This window comes from Phyllobates terribilis, unplaced genomic scaffold (genome assembly GCF_046119375.1).
Source record: "Phyllobates terribilis strain yellow unplaced genomic scaffold, ASM4611937v1 Scaffold_1__5_contigs__length_1240528914, whole genome shotgun sequence".
Lineage (NCBI taxonomy): Eukaryota > Metazoa > Chordata > Amphibia > Anura > Dendrobatidae > Phyllobates > Phyllobates terribilis.
The window spans coordinates 36,665,621-36,678,022 of NW_027362761.1; the positions used below are offsets into that span (position 1 = coordinate 36,665,621).

At 41.1% G+C, this 12,402-nt stretch overlaps 1 protein-coding gene across 1 annotated transcript in view; it reads left to right on the forward strand.

Moving 5' to 3' along the window:
* The window catches only part of ARMC6 (armadillo repeat containing 6), a 44,125-nt gene extending 32,132 nt beyond the window's left edge, over window positions 1-11,993 (forward strand). The window contains exons 6-8 of the mRNA XM_073651569.1: window positions 342-473; window positions 2,787-2,924; window positions 11,522-11,993. Coding sequence (XP_073507670.1) covers window positions 342-473; window positions 2,787-2,924; window positions 11,522-11,734 — 483 coding nt within the window. The 3' untranslated portion in view covers window positions 11,735-11,993. The remainder of the gene's footprint in view (window positions 1-341; window positions 474-2,786; window positions 2,925-11,521) is intronic.
* Window positions 11,994-12,402: the final 409 nt, after the last annotated feature.

Here is a 12,402-nt window from a genome sequence, read left to right on the forward strand (position 1 = left end):
ACCAGAACCCGAACTTCCACCGGTTTGTCCATCCCTACATGTGATATCTGCTGTACGCAGAGCCAGAAAACTGTTGTTTTAGTCCGCTAATGTGGGTGACTAATAGGTGTAATGATATTGACTACGATAACAGATCTGTTGTAATCATATTTTCTCTATAATAATAAATACACACTGAATTGTTTTGCGACAAAACAATTAAGCCCTAATGTGCGAACAAGTCATCAATGGGGTTCAGAAGTTGAAAGTATTCTGTGTATGTGAGCTGATCTTGTAGTATCACTAATCTTGCAGGTTTTTTTGTAACCTATAGTCATGAATTTCATCTATGATTTTGTAAGGAGCTTGTGAAACAGGTCCTGAGTGCTGTCCGAGCCGTTGCAGGGAATGATGATGTCAAAGATGCCATTGTGAACTCCGGTGGGACAGACTTGATTGTTCTTGCAATGACCCGACACATCTGCAATGCTCAGGTATTTTTTTTTTTACTTAATTAAATCCAGTCTGTATGTTTTATTAATCTTATGTACAGTCCTGTCTATCCATCTATCTTTCCAAGACTGTGTTTTTGATCATCACAAAGTATAGCTGGATCCTATTCCAGTACATTTGAGGCCTAGATACAAAGAGAGGTGGATCTGCTCAATTTAGAGTCCCACCTAAAAAGGTCACCTTGTTCCTGGCAGTTGGGCTCACACAATTTGATTAAAATGTAAACTAAGAATCTCCTGTTTTTATTTGTGTAGCACTAGATATATTCTGTGCTTGTAGAGAGCTGTTTTAGTGTTTGCATGTACCGCATGTGTTTGTACTGCAGCCCTACAGCGCACTTGCACCTCCTTATTTATTTAAAGGGAACTTGACAGGTGATACATGCTGCCCAAACCGTGGTCATCATGTATCAGCCACTGGCTGTATGATTATAGCTATGTATTTTTAACTCTGAAACGCTGCGGTGGTCTCTGTCTAAACGCACGTATAGGCAGGGGTTTGCCAGTCACTGTCAGCAGGCGGAGAGAAGCCTGTGTCGAAAATGATGCATGACAGAGCACACTTTGACTCCGTCTGCACCATTATAGTCTATGGCCCCGTCGGCGCATACACCTGAATCCTGTTTTGCAGGAGATTTTGGACATAAGCCCCGACGGGGCCACTGAATGTGTTTTAAAACGCAACCTGAAAGCACCCTTAGACTTGACAGTCCAAAAATGCACCTAATTTATAACAATGGCTCATGATGGATGATAAATTTGGTGCATGTTTAGCCTGTCTAGTCTAAGCTTACAACACCTTTTGATTGGCGTGCTCTGCTCCAACATGCCCCCCTGTTGAACAAAGCAAAAAAATGCTTGAAACATTAAACCTCTTTACCGAATAAAAAAATATAATTTTCAAATCACTTCTTTTTACCCTTTCGAAAATAATAAAAAATAAATAAAAAAAAATGGCCATATTTGATATTGCTGTATCCATAATAGTTTGGTCTACTAAAATATAAAGTTTATTAACTGGTATGGTCCAAGTAAAAGTAACGTTGAACGGCACATCCAAAATGTAGATAAAATCTTCAAATTTTATTATAAGTATCAAGAAATTAAAATCCACATGCTGGTGATAGAAAAACACTCTGACGCTTTTCTGGCTCTGTGTGCCCTTAGTCATAGAGAATGACTGGTACTGTCAACACCATAAAGAGAAAAAAATCAAAACGCCAGAATTGTGTTTTTCTAGTCACAACACCTCCATAATAAAAAGCAATCAAAAGTCATATGTACCTAAAAATGATACCAATAAACATATCAGCTTGCCATGCTAAAAACAAGCCCGCACACAGCTCTATTGTAAAAATAAAAAAGGTTTCCAATCTCCAAAAATGTCAAAAACACCAATTTTTATTTATTTATTTTTTTTTGTCCACATTTTCTAATTTTCTTTACCACTATGCAAGTTTGACAACCCTTCAGTCATACGGCCTGGAGAATAATGTTGTCAGATCATTTATACTGGACAATCAACACTGTAAAAACTATTTTGTTTCCCCCAGTTTTTTTAGTACATTATGTAATATAATGAGCGGTGTTATTCAAAACTACAACTTATCCCACAAAAAAACAAGCCTCAATACCTATGGACAGGAAAAATGAAAAAGTTTTATGGCTCTTGAAAAAGGAACAAGCGAAAGCACAAAAAAACGAAAATTGTCCGCTGGGGGAAGGGGTTAATAAATGTGAGCGTGTGTGCTGCTTTGTTGTGTGTGTGTAAATTGCAGAAGTATTCAGGTGCATTTAGCTTGTATAGAAATGTATTATCATCTGTCATCTGATATCTGGTGAATTTAGCTGTTGCTTAAATTGAAAGTATACTAATTCTTATGAGAAAAAAAAATCTATTTACCCCGTATGCCTTGTAACATGGAATGTAAAATAAAAATACAATTTTCACATGTTTTGGCTGGTATTGGCTGCGGCACTGCTGTCGGTGCCAATCAGTGAGCTTAGCAGCTTTGCCTGTGTAGAAGAAATGCCTCCCTCAAAACCGCCGAGCTCACTGATTGGCTACCCTGCTATTAAAGTTTTGTCAGTGCCGCAGCCAATACTGGACACTGGGAACAGTGCCAGAGACTCCGCGTATGGTGAGCAAAGCGCATTTGTTCTTTTTTTAAGAAACTGTGCTATAGCTATAGACATAACTATTCACTCAGTGTGCCCCGTTAGTGCATATAAATGCACTGCATCCAATAAATAGCTTCCATTAAACTGAAAATCTAAACTGTTCTGTGTCCTTAGATCTGTGATCAGGGCTGTGCTGCACTTGCTATGTTAGCTCTGCGTAAGCCAGAAAACTGTAAAGTCATTATGGAAGGAGGTGGCGCATTGGCTGCCCTACAAGCAATGAAAGCTCATCCTAAGGACTCAAGTGTACAGGTAACAATGAACTGAACTCATACATGAGAAATATATATATATATGTATATGTGATGGAGATATATATATTATACAGTGAAGGAAATAAGTATTTGATCCCTTGCTGTTTTTGTAAGTTTGCCCACTGATAAAGACATGAACAATCTATAATTTTAAGAGTAGGTTAATTTTAACATTGAGAAATAGAATATCCAAAAAAAAATCACATTGTATAAATTAGGTAAATTTATTTGCATTTTGCAGTGAGAAATAAGTATTTGATCCCCTACAAACCATTATGAGTTCTGGCTCCTACAGAACAGTTAGACGCTCCTAATCAACTCGTTACCTGCATTAAAGAGCTGTCTTACATACTCACGTGTATAAAAGACTCCTGTCCACAGACTCAATTAATCAGTCAGACTCTAACCTCTACAACATGGACAAGACCAAAGAGCTTTCTAAGGATGTCAGGGACAAGATCATAGAAGGAGACAACTGTTGGTGCAATAGTAAGAAAATGGAAGAAATACAAAATGACTGTCAATCGACATCGATCTGGGGCACCATGCAAAATCTCACCTCGTGGGGAATCCTTGATCATGAGGAAGGTGAGAGATCAGCCTAAAACTACACGTTGGGAACTTGTTAATGTTCTCAAGGCAGCTGGGACCACAGTCACCAAGAAAACCATTGGTAACACATTACGCCTTAAAGGTTTAAAATCCTGCAGTGCCCGCAAGGTCCCCCTGCTCAAGAAGGCACATGTGCACGCCCGTCTGAAGTTTGCCAATGAACACCTGGATGATTCTGTGAGTTATTGGGAGAAGATGCTGTGATCAGATGAGACAAAATTGAGCTCTTTGGCATTAACTCAACTCATCGTGTTTGGAGGAAGAGAAATGCTGCCTATGACCCAAAGAACACCGTCCCCACTGTCAAGCATGGAGGTGGAAACATTATGTTTTGGGGGTGTTTCTCTTCTAAGGGCACAGGACTACTTCACCGCATCAATGGGAGAATGGATGGAGCCATGTACTGTGAAATCCTGAGTGACAACCTCCTTCCCTCCGCCAGGACATTAAAAATGGGTCGTGGCTGGGTCTTCCAGCAAGACAATGACCCAAAACATACAGCCAAGGCAACAAAGGAGTGGCTCAAAAAGAAGCACAGTAAGGTCATGGAGTGGCCTAGCCAGTCTCCAGACCTTAATCCCATAGAAAACTTATGGAGGGAGTGAAGCTCCGAGTTGCCAAGCGACAGCCTCAAAATCTGAATGATTTAGAGATGATCTGCAAAGAGGAGTGGACCAAAATTCCTCCTGACATGTGCGCAAACCTCATTATCAACTACAAAAAACGTCTGACTCCTGTGCTTGCCAACAAGGGTTTTACCACCAAGTATTAAGTGTTGCTTGCCAGAGGGATCAAATACTTATATCTCACTGCAAAATGCAAATAAATTTATGTAATTAATACAATGTGATTTTCTTGATTTTTTGGGGGGGATATTCTATCTCTCAATGTTAAAATTAACCTACCCTTAAAATTATAGACTGTTCATGTCTTTGTCAGTGGGCAAACTTACAAAAACAGCCAGGGATCATATAATTATTTCCTTCACTGTGTGTAATATACATACATGTATGTATGTACAGTACAGACCAAAAGTTTGGACACACCTCATTTAAAGCTTTTTCTGTATTTTCATGACTATGAAAATTGTACATTCACACTGAAGGCATCGAAGCTATGAATTAAGACATGTGGAATTATATACTTAACAAAAAAGTGTGAAACAACTGATAATATGTCTTATATTCTAGGTTCTTCAAAGTAGCCACCTTTTGCTTTGATGACTGCTTTGCACACTTTTGGCATTCTCTTGATGAGCTTCAAGAGGTAGTCACCGGAAATGGTCTTCCAACAATCTTGAAGGAGTTCCCAGAGATGCTTTGGCCCTTTTGCCTTCACTCTGCAGTCCAGCTCACCACAAACCATCTCGACTGGGTTCAGGTCTGGCGACTGTGGAGGCCAGGTCATCTGGCGTAACACCCTATTACTCTCCTTCTTCGTCAAATAGCCCTTACACAGCCTGGAGGTGTGTTTGGGGTCATTGTCCTGTTGAAAAATAAATGATAGTCCAACTAAACGCAAACCAGATGGAATAGCATGCCGCTGCAAGATGCTGTGGTAGCCATGCTGGTTCAGTATGCCTTCAATTTTGAATAAATCCCCAACAGTGTCACCAGCAAAGCACCCCCACACCATCACACCTCCTCCTCCATGCTTCACGGTGGGAGCCAGGCATGTAGAGTCCATCCGTTCACCTTTTCTGCGTCGCACAAAGACACGGTGGTTGGAACCAAAGATCTCAAATTTGGACTCATCAGACAAAAGCACAGATTTCCACTGGTCTAATGTCCATTCCTTGTGTTCTTTAGCCCAAACAAGTCTCTTCTGCTTGTTGCCTGTCCTTAGCAGTGGTTTCCTAGCAGCTATTTTTACTGTGAAGGCCTGCTGCACAAAGTCTCCTCTTAACAGTTGTTGAACAGATGTGTCTGCTGCTAGAACTCTGTGTGGCATTGACCTGGTCTCTAATCTAAGCTGCTGTTAACCTGCGATTTCTGAGGCTGGTGACTCGGATAAACTTATCCTCAGAAGCAGAGGTGACTCTTGGTCTTCCTTTCCTGGGGCGGTCCTCATGTGAGCCAGTTTCTTTGTAGCGCTTGATGGTTTTTGCAACTGCACTTGGGGACACTTTCAAAGTTTTCCCAATTTTTCGCACTGACTGACCTTCATTTCTTAAAGTAATGATGGCCACTCGTTTTTCTTTACTTAGCTGCTTTTTTCTTGCCATAATACAAATAACAGTCTGTTCAGTAGGACTATCTGTGTATCCACCTGACTTCTGCACAACACAACTGATGGTCCAAACCCCATTTATAAGGCAAGAAATCCCACTTATTAAACCTGACAGGGCACACCTGTGAAGTGAAAACCATTTCCGGTGACTACCTCTTGAAGCTCATCAAGAGAATGCCAAGAGTGTGCAAAGCAGTCATCAAAGCAAAAGGTGGCTACTTTGAAGAACCTAGAATATAAGCCTTATTTTCAGTTGTTTCACACTTTTTTGTTAAGTATATAATTCCACATGTGTTAATTCATAGTTTTGATGCCTTCAGTGTGAATGTACAATTTTCATAGTCCTGAAAATACAGAAAAATCTTTAAATGAGAAGGTGTGTCCAAACTTTTGGTCTGTACTGTATGTGTGTATATATATATATTTATTATAATGTGTGTGTGTGTATATGGGAGTGGTGAATATTCATGACCTTTAATAGCGGGCACGCTGACAGCCGAGCGCAGCAGGAGCCGCGGTGTGGGGAGCAGTGACTATTCCGGCACAGCGCTGGAGGAGAGAGGAGGTGAATATGAAAGCTTTTTTTTTTTTTTTTTTCTGTGCAGCGTGACTGGGATCAGGGGGTGCCATGCATACCTGGATGAGGGGGGCCATTCATACAGGGATGAAGGGTGCCATACATACCAGGAGCCGCGCTGAGGGCACAGTGTGCCGGTTATTAAGGAAAATTAATATTCACTGCTCCCCAGGCCCATAGGCGTGGGGAGCAGTGAATATTCATTTTCTTTAGTAGCGGGCACAGTGTAGGCTGCAGCAGGTGGCTGCTGCCTCCTGTGCACTGCTCCTCCGCCACTGTCGCTTCCCCCACCAGCCACAGTATTTATGTATATCGAACTATAAGACGCACCCCCCACTTTCCTCCAAAATTTTGGAGGAAAAAAGTGCGTCTTATAGTCCGAAAAATACGATATATTTTTTTTAGTTACTCCCATTAAAAGGGAAGGCATCACCTAAATTGTTTTGCATTAATTAAAACCTCTAGGTGTAGTAGCTAAGGATGCTTTACACATTGAAATAATACACTTTTAGACTTTAAACCCTTCACAACTTTTGACATACATGTACATAGTCATGTCCCTGCCTTTGATGTGAGCTTGCATGCCTAGTCCACATCTTTCTCGGCAGATGATAGCTGATTTAATCTGACATCATGTGCCTTTAACAGCTGCGGGTCAATCTCTGACAGTGGCATTTAACACATGTCGCATTGAGAGCACCATTCCACGCTCCCACCATGACGTGATTGTGAGGAACCGATGGATTGTCATGAGTGTTGGGGGTCTGCTGATGACCCCTGTTCCTGTCATTACGATCCTCCTTTGAAAACCAGCATTTAGAGAGAGTGATTTTCTCTATACATGCACTGCTATGTATAGCACAAGCAATCAGACGACTGCAGCTTCAAGTACCTTAAGGAGACTATTAAATACAGTATAAAGTGAAAAACCTTTTAAAAATATGAAAAAAATAGAAAAACACAAGTTCAAATCACCCCCCTTTGCACCATTAAAAATAAAACAATTATAAAAAATACATGTTTGATATCGCTGCGTTCAGAAACGTCTGATCTATCAAGATATAAAGTAAATCCGATTGGTAAACGGCAAAACGGAGAAAATAAAAAAAAAAAACACAATTATGTTTTTTGGCTGCCCAACTTTGCAATGAAATGCAGCATCGTATCTACAGTACAGACCAAAAGTTTGGACTCACCTTCTCATTTAAAGATTTTTCTCTATTTTCATGACTATGAAAATTGTACATTCTCACTGAAGGCATCAAAACTATGAATTAACACATGTGGAATCATATACTTAACAAAAAAGTGTCAAACAACTGAAAATATGTCTTATATTCTAGATTCTTCAAAGTAGCCACCTTTTGCTTTGATGACTGCTTTGCACACTCTTGGCATTCTCTTGATGAGCTTCAAGAGGTAATCACTGGAAATTGTCTTCCAACAATCTTGAAGGAGGTCCCAGAGATGCTTAGCACTTGTTGGCCCTTTTGCCTTCACTCTGCGGTCCAGCTCACCCCAAACCATCTCGATTGGGTTCAGGTCTGGTGACTGTGAAGGCCAGGTCATCTGGCGTAGCACCCCATCACTCTCCATCTTGGTCAAATAGCCCTTACACAGCCTGGAGATGTGTTTGAGGTCATTGTTCTGTTGAAAAATAAATGATGGTCCAACTAAACACAAACCGGATGGAATAGCATGCCGCTGCTAGATGCTGCGGTAGCCATGCTGGTTCAGTAAACCTTTAATTTTGAATAAATCCCCAACAGTGTCACCAGCAAATCACCCCCACACCATCAGACCTCTTCCTCCATGCTTCACGGTGGGAACCAGGCATGTAGAGTCCATCCGTTCACCTTTTCTGCGTCGCACAAAGACACGGTAGTTGGAACCAAAGATCTCAAATTTGGACTCATCAGACCAAAGCACAGATTTCCACTGGTCTAATATCCATTCCTTGTGTTCTTTATCCCAAACAAGTCTCTTCTGCTTGTTGCCTGCCCTTAGCAGTGGTTTCCTAGCAGCTATTTTACCATGAAGGCCTGCTGCACAAAGTCTCCTCTTAACAGTTGTTGTAGAGATGTGTCTGCTGCTAGAACTCTGTGTGGCATTGACCTGTTCTCTAATCTGAGTTGCTGTTAACCTGCGATTTCCGAGTCTGGTGACTCGGATAAACTTATCCTCAGAAGCAGAGGTGACTCTTGGTCTTCCTTTCCTGGGGCGGTCCTCATGTGAGCCAGTTTCTTTGTAGCGCTTGATGGTTTTTGCAACTGCACTTGGAGACTCTTTCAAGGTTTGCCCAATTTTTCAGACTAACTGACCTTCATTTCTTAAAGTAATGATGGCCACTCATTTTTCTTTACTTAGCTGCTTTTTTCTTGCCATAATACAAATTCTAACAGTCTATTCAGTAGGACTATCAGCTTTGTATCCACCTGATTTCTGCACAACACAACTGATGGTCCCAACCCCATTTATAAGGCAAGAAATCCCGCTTATTAAAACTGACAGGGCACACCTGTGAAGTGAAAACCATTTCCGGTGACTACCTCTTGAAGCTCATCAAGAGAATGGCAAGAGTGTACAGAGCAGTCATCAAAGCAAAAGGTGGCTACTTTGAATAACCTAGAATATAAGACATATTTTCAGTTGTTTCACACTTTTTGGTTAAGTATATAATTCCACATGTGTTGATTCATAGTTTTGATGCCTTCAGTGTGAATGTACAAATTTCAAAGTTATGAAAATACAGAAAAATCTTTAAATGAGAAGGTGTGTCCAAACTTTTGGTCTGTACTGTACATCAAAATGGTATCATAAAAAGACATCAGCTCGGCGCAAAAAATAAGCTCTCATACAGCCCTTATATCCTGAAAATGTAAAGTGTTACGGGTCTCGGGAAAATGGCGACACAAGCAAAAAAAAATTCTCTTACAAAGTGATGGTCCCCTGGTGTTATTTTATTGTCCTTTCAGAATGCCATCTAATGTATTCAGTGCTGGTAGAAATAAACCATTTTTAGGGTACGTCCACACGTGTAGCGATACTAATCCTTTTCGTATTTTCTCTGCATACTGGTTCATGCTGTTAGATAAATCTGGGGCATCTTTAGACTGTCTAGTCTTACATTTATATCAGCTATAATTTGGATTACTTTGTGCCAGAAATGTTGTCTCACAGTGTCGATAGTTAGGCCATACCGTTTCTTTAAGGCTGTGTGCCCACTATGCCTTTTTGATGCGGATTTTCCACAGCGTAAACACTTGCAAAACGCTTGGTAATCCGTGCCCCATGATCCCCAATGATAATCTGCATGTTCTGTGCCCATGCTGCGGAATTTTACACAGCGGAAAATCTGCAGCATGTCCATTATTTGTGCGTTTCTGCATGCGGATTTGAGGTCCCAATGCATTTGAAAAACGCAAGTCAAATCCGCATGTAAAAACGCGTGTAAAATCCGCAAGCGGTTTTGACTGCCAAGAGCATGCAGAAACGCTGCAGAAATTTTCTGCTTCATTTCTGCATCGTGGGCACATACCCTTAGGCTATGTGCCCACGTTGCGGAAATGAAGCATATTTTTTACGCTTCTCCCTGGCTGGAAAATCGCATGCGGATTTTACATGCGGTTTTCCCGCCAGGTAGAAGCGTTTGTGAGGCATCTTTGCAGCGTCTTCACTTGCATTTCCGCATGCGGGTTATCAAGCACTTCTCCAAGTGATTTAAGCATCACTTGGAAAAGTGCTTGACAACTTGTTCACACTATATAAATCCATGCAACCGGCATGGATTTATATAGTGTGACCAAGTAATAGTTTAAAAAAAAGAATCAGAATGGTAAAAAATAAAGTTTATACTCACCTACCGATGCATTCTCTGCCCCTTCCGGAGTCTTGAGCGGCTCACGCTGTTGTGTGCAGGACCTTCGATGACGTCATTGAGTCATGTGATGGGTCACATGACTCAATGACGTCACCGAAGGTCCTTCACACAACAGCGCGACGGAGGGAAAACATCAGAAGATAAGTATAAACTTTATTTTATTCTTTTTTTTGCAGGTTCTTTGGTACCCAGGTCTGGATGAGAGTCTCCTCTCCTCCAGACTTGGGTACCATCCGCATGCGGAAACGCAAAATTAATGAACATGCTGCGGATTTTTGACCGCAGCATATACGCTGCGGAAAAATCCGCAGCATGGGCATTGACATTGCGGAATGCCATTGGGGACCATGGGGTGCGGATATACATGCGTTTTACAAGCGTTTACGCTGCGGAAATTCCGCAGCATATACGCTTGTAATACGCAACGTGGGCACGCAGCCTGAGCCACACAATATGGTGCAAGTCATGGAAGACAGTTACTTGGCACAAATTGTGACACAATTCTGGCACATTTATCTTGATTATTCTCCCCCTGTATGCGGATGAGGTTTGGTAAAATCGTGCTGTGCTGCCCCAATGTATGAATAGTGGAAAACTTTCAATTGTGGAAATACCCTTTTGATCTAAATTAAAATTTTCTTCTGGTAACGCCAAAATTCACTAGAAATACTAAAACTCTGTCTGTTTGACCACCAGGGGAAGCTTGGGACTTACTGCATACGTTTATTACATTGACCCTAATAATAAAACAGTGTGCAGGAATATCCCCTAGTAGTGGTAACAGGTGGCCATAATTGTGTCATTTAACTGTTTTAAAGTCTCTTCACCTTGGCATGTCAGGCTTCACATGTCACTCTCCGCAAAGAGAAACGTTACCCCTTGGATCCCGGTCAGGCGCCTCTCGCCCAGCCAAACCAGATCTCACACTTTGCTCTGAAGAGGGGCAGTTCCCCGAAACACAGTGTCTGCAAATATCTGGTTTGGTTTTTATCCTAAGTCATATGATAAGGCTCGTTAAAGGGTCGATATTGACTTTTAGGATTGCTAGTTCATATAGGTGGTGCTAGAGTTCTAGTCCTCTTCCTCTCTGAAGAGGCAATTCGCATAATTAACTTTATGTATAAACAGGATTTTGTGTTCTGTACCATAAATACAAGTCTCAGACCCTTCTAGAGAAATATTAAATTTTTAATCTGTGCCAAATATTGTACCTAAAGTCGATATGATGTTATATTTCGATATTCATAATAATGTGTAAAGTTGTCCTAATAATGTCTGCTATTCATGTCTACTTCAGAAACAAGCCTGCATGGTGATCAGGAACCTGGTGTCACGTACTCGTGATTTCTCACAGCCCATTCTGGAAATGGGAGCGGAGTCTTTAATTCTTCAAGCCCGCAGCACCCACAAGGACTGTGATGATGTCGCCAAGGCGGCTCTACGAGACCTTGGCTGTAAGGTAGACCTACGAGAACTATGGACTGGCCAGAAAGGCAGCTTAGTGCACTAACCTCGATATACCTTCTAGCCATATGAAAAAAACTGCAATTGTGATACGTTCTCTGTGTCCCTTATGAATAGATCACCAATTCTTATTTATTTATCTTGCTTTATTCTCCTTTTAGCCCATTGAATATGTTCACACAATTGTCTTATATTGCCTTTCTGCATTTTATCATTGCTGCATTGATAATGCAGGAGCCCAGTCATATCAAGTCTTCTGTCGATTGGAAGAAAACAAGCTTATTCCCGAAATTACTGTTAGTGCTCTAAGAACGCTAATTAAAATATTCCAATTACGTTTGCCTTGTCTTTTGTGATCCGTAATTGTTTTATTTACCAGGCTGAACTAAAGGTTTTCCTTGCCGGGCATCTTACACGATTGTGAGGATACCAGGTTTCAATAGCAGATTTCCACATCCTATTTGTTTTTTTTCATCTTACGGTGCCAGCAAAGAGCATAAGCTTTTAACAAATCTCATGCACGTGCTTCAAAAAACTATCCACAGTGGAAATTGACAAGAACGGCGGGTTTGAAACCCACCGCATTTTAATTTATGCTACGGATGTTAGTGCAGATGTGCGGCTAGCCAGCAACTTCTTCTCAATGATATCTTCAGCATCAAATACTTTCTATGAAATTGTTGCCTTAGGGTATGTGCACTGAGTCTTTTTGTT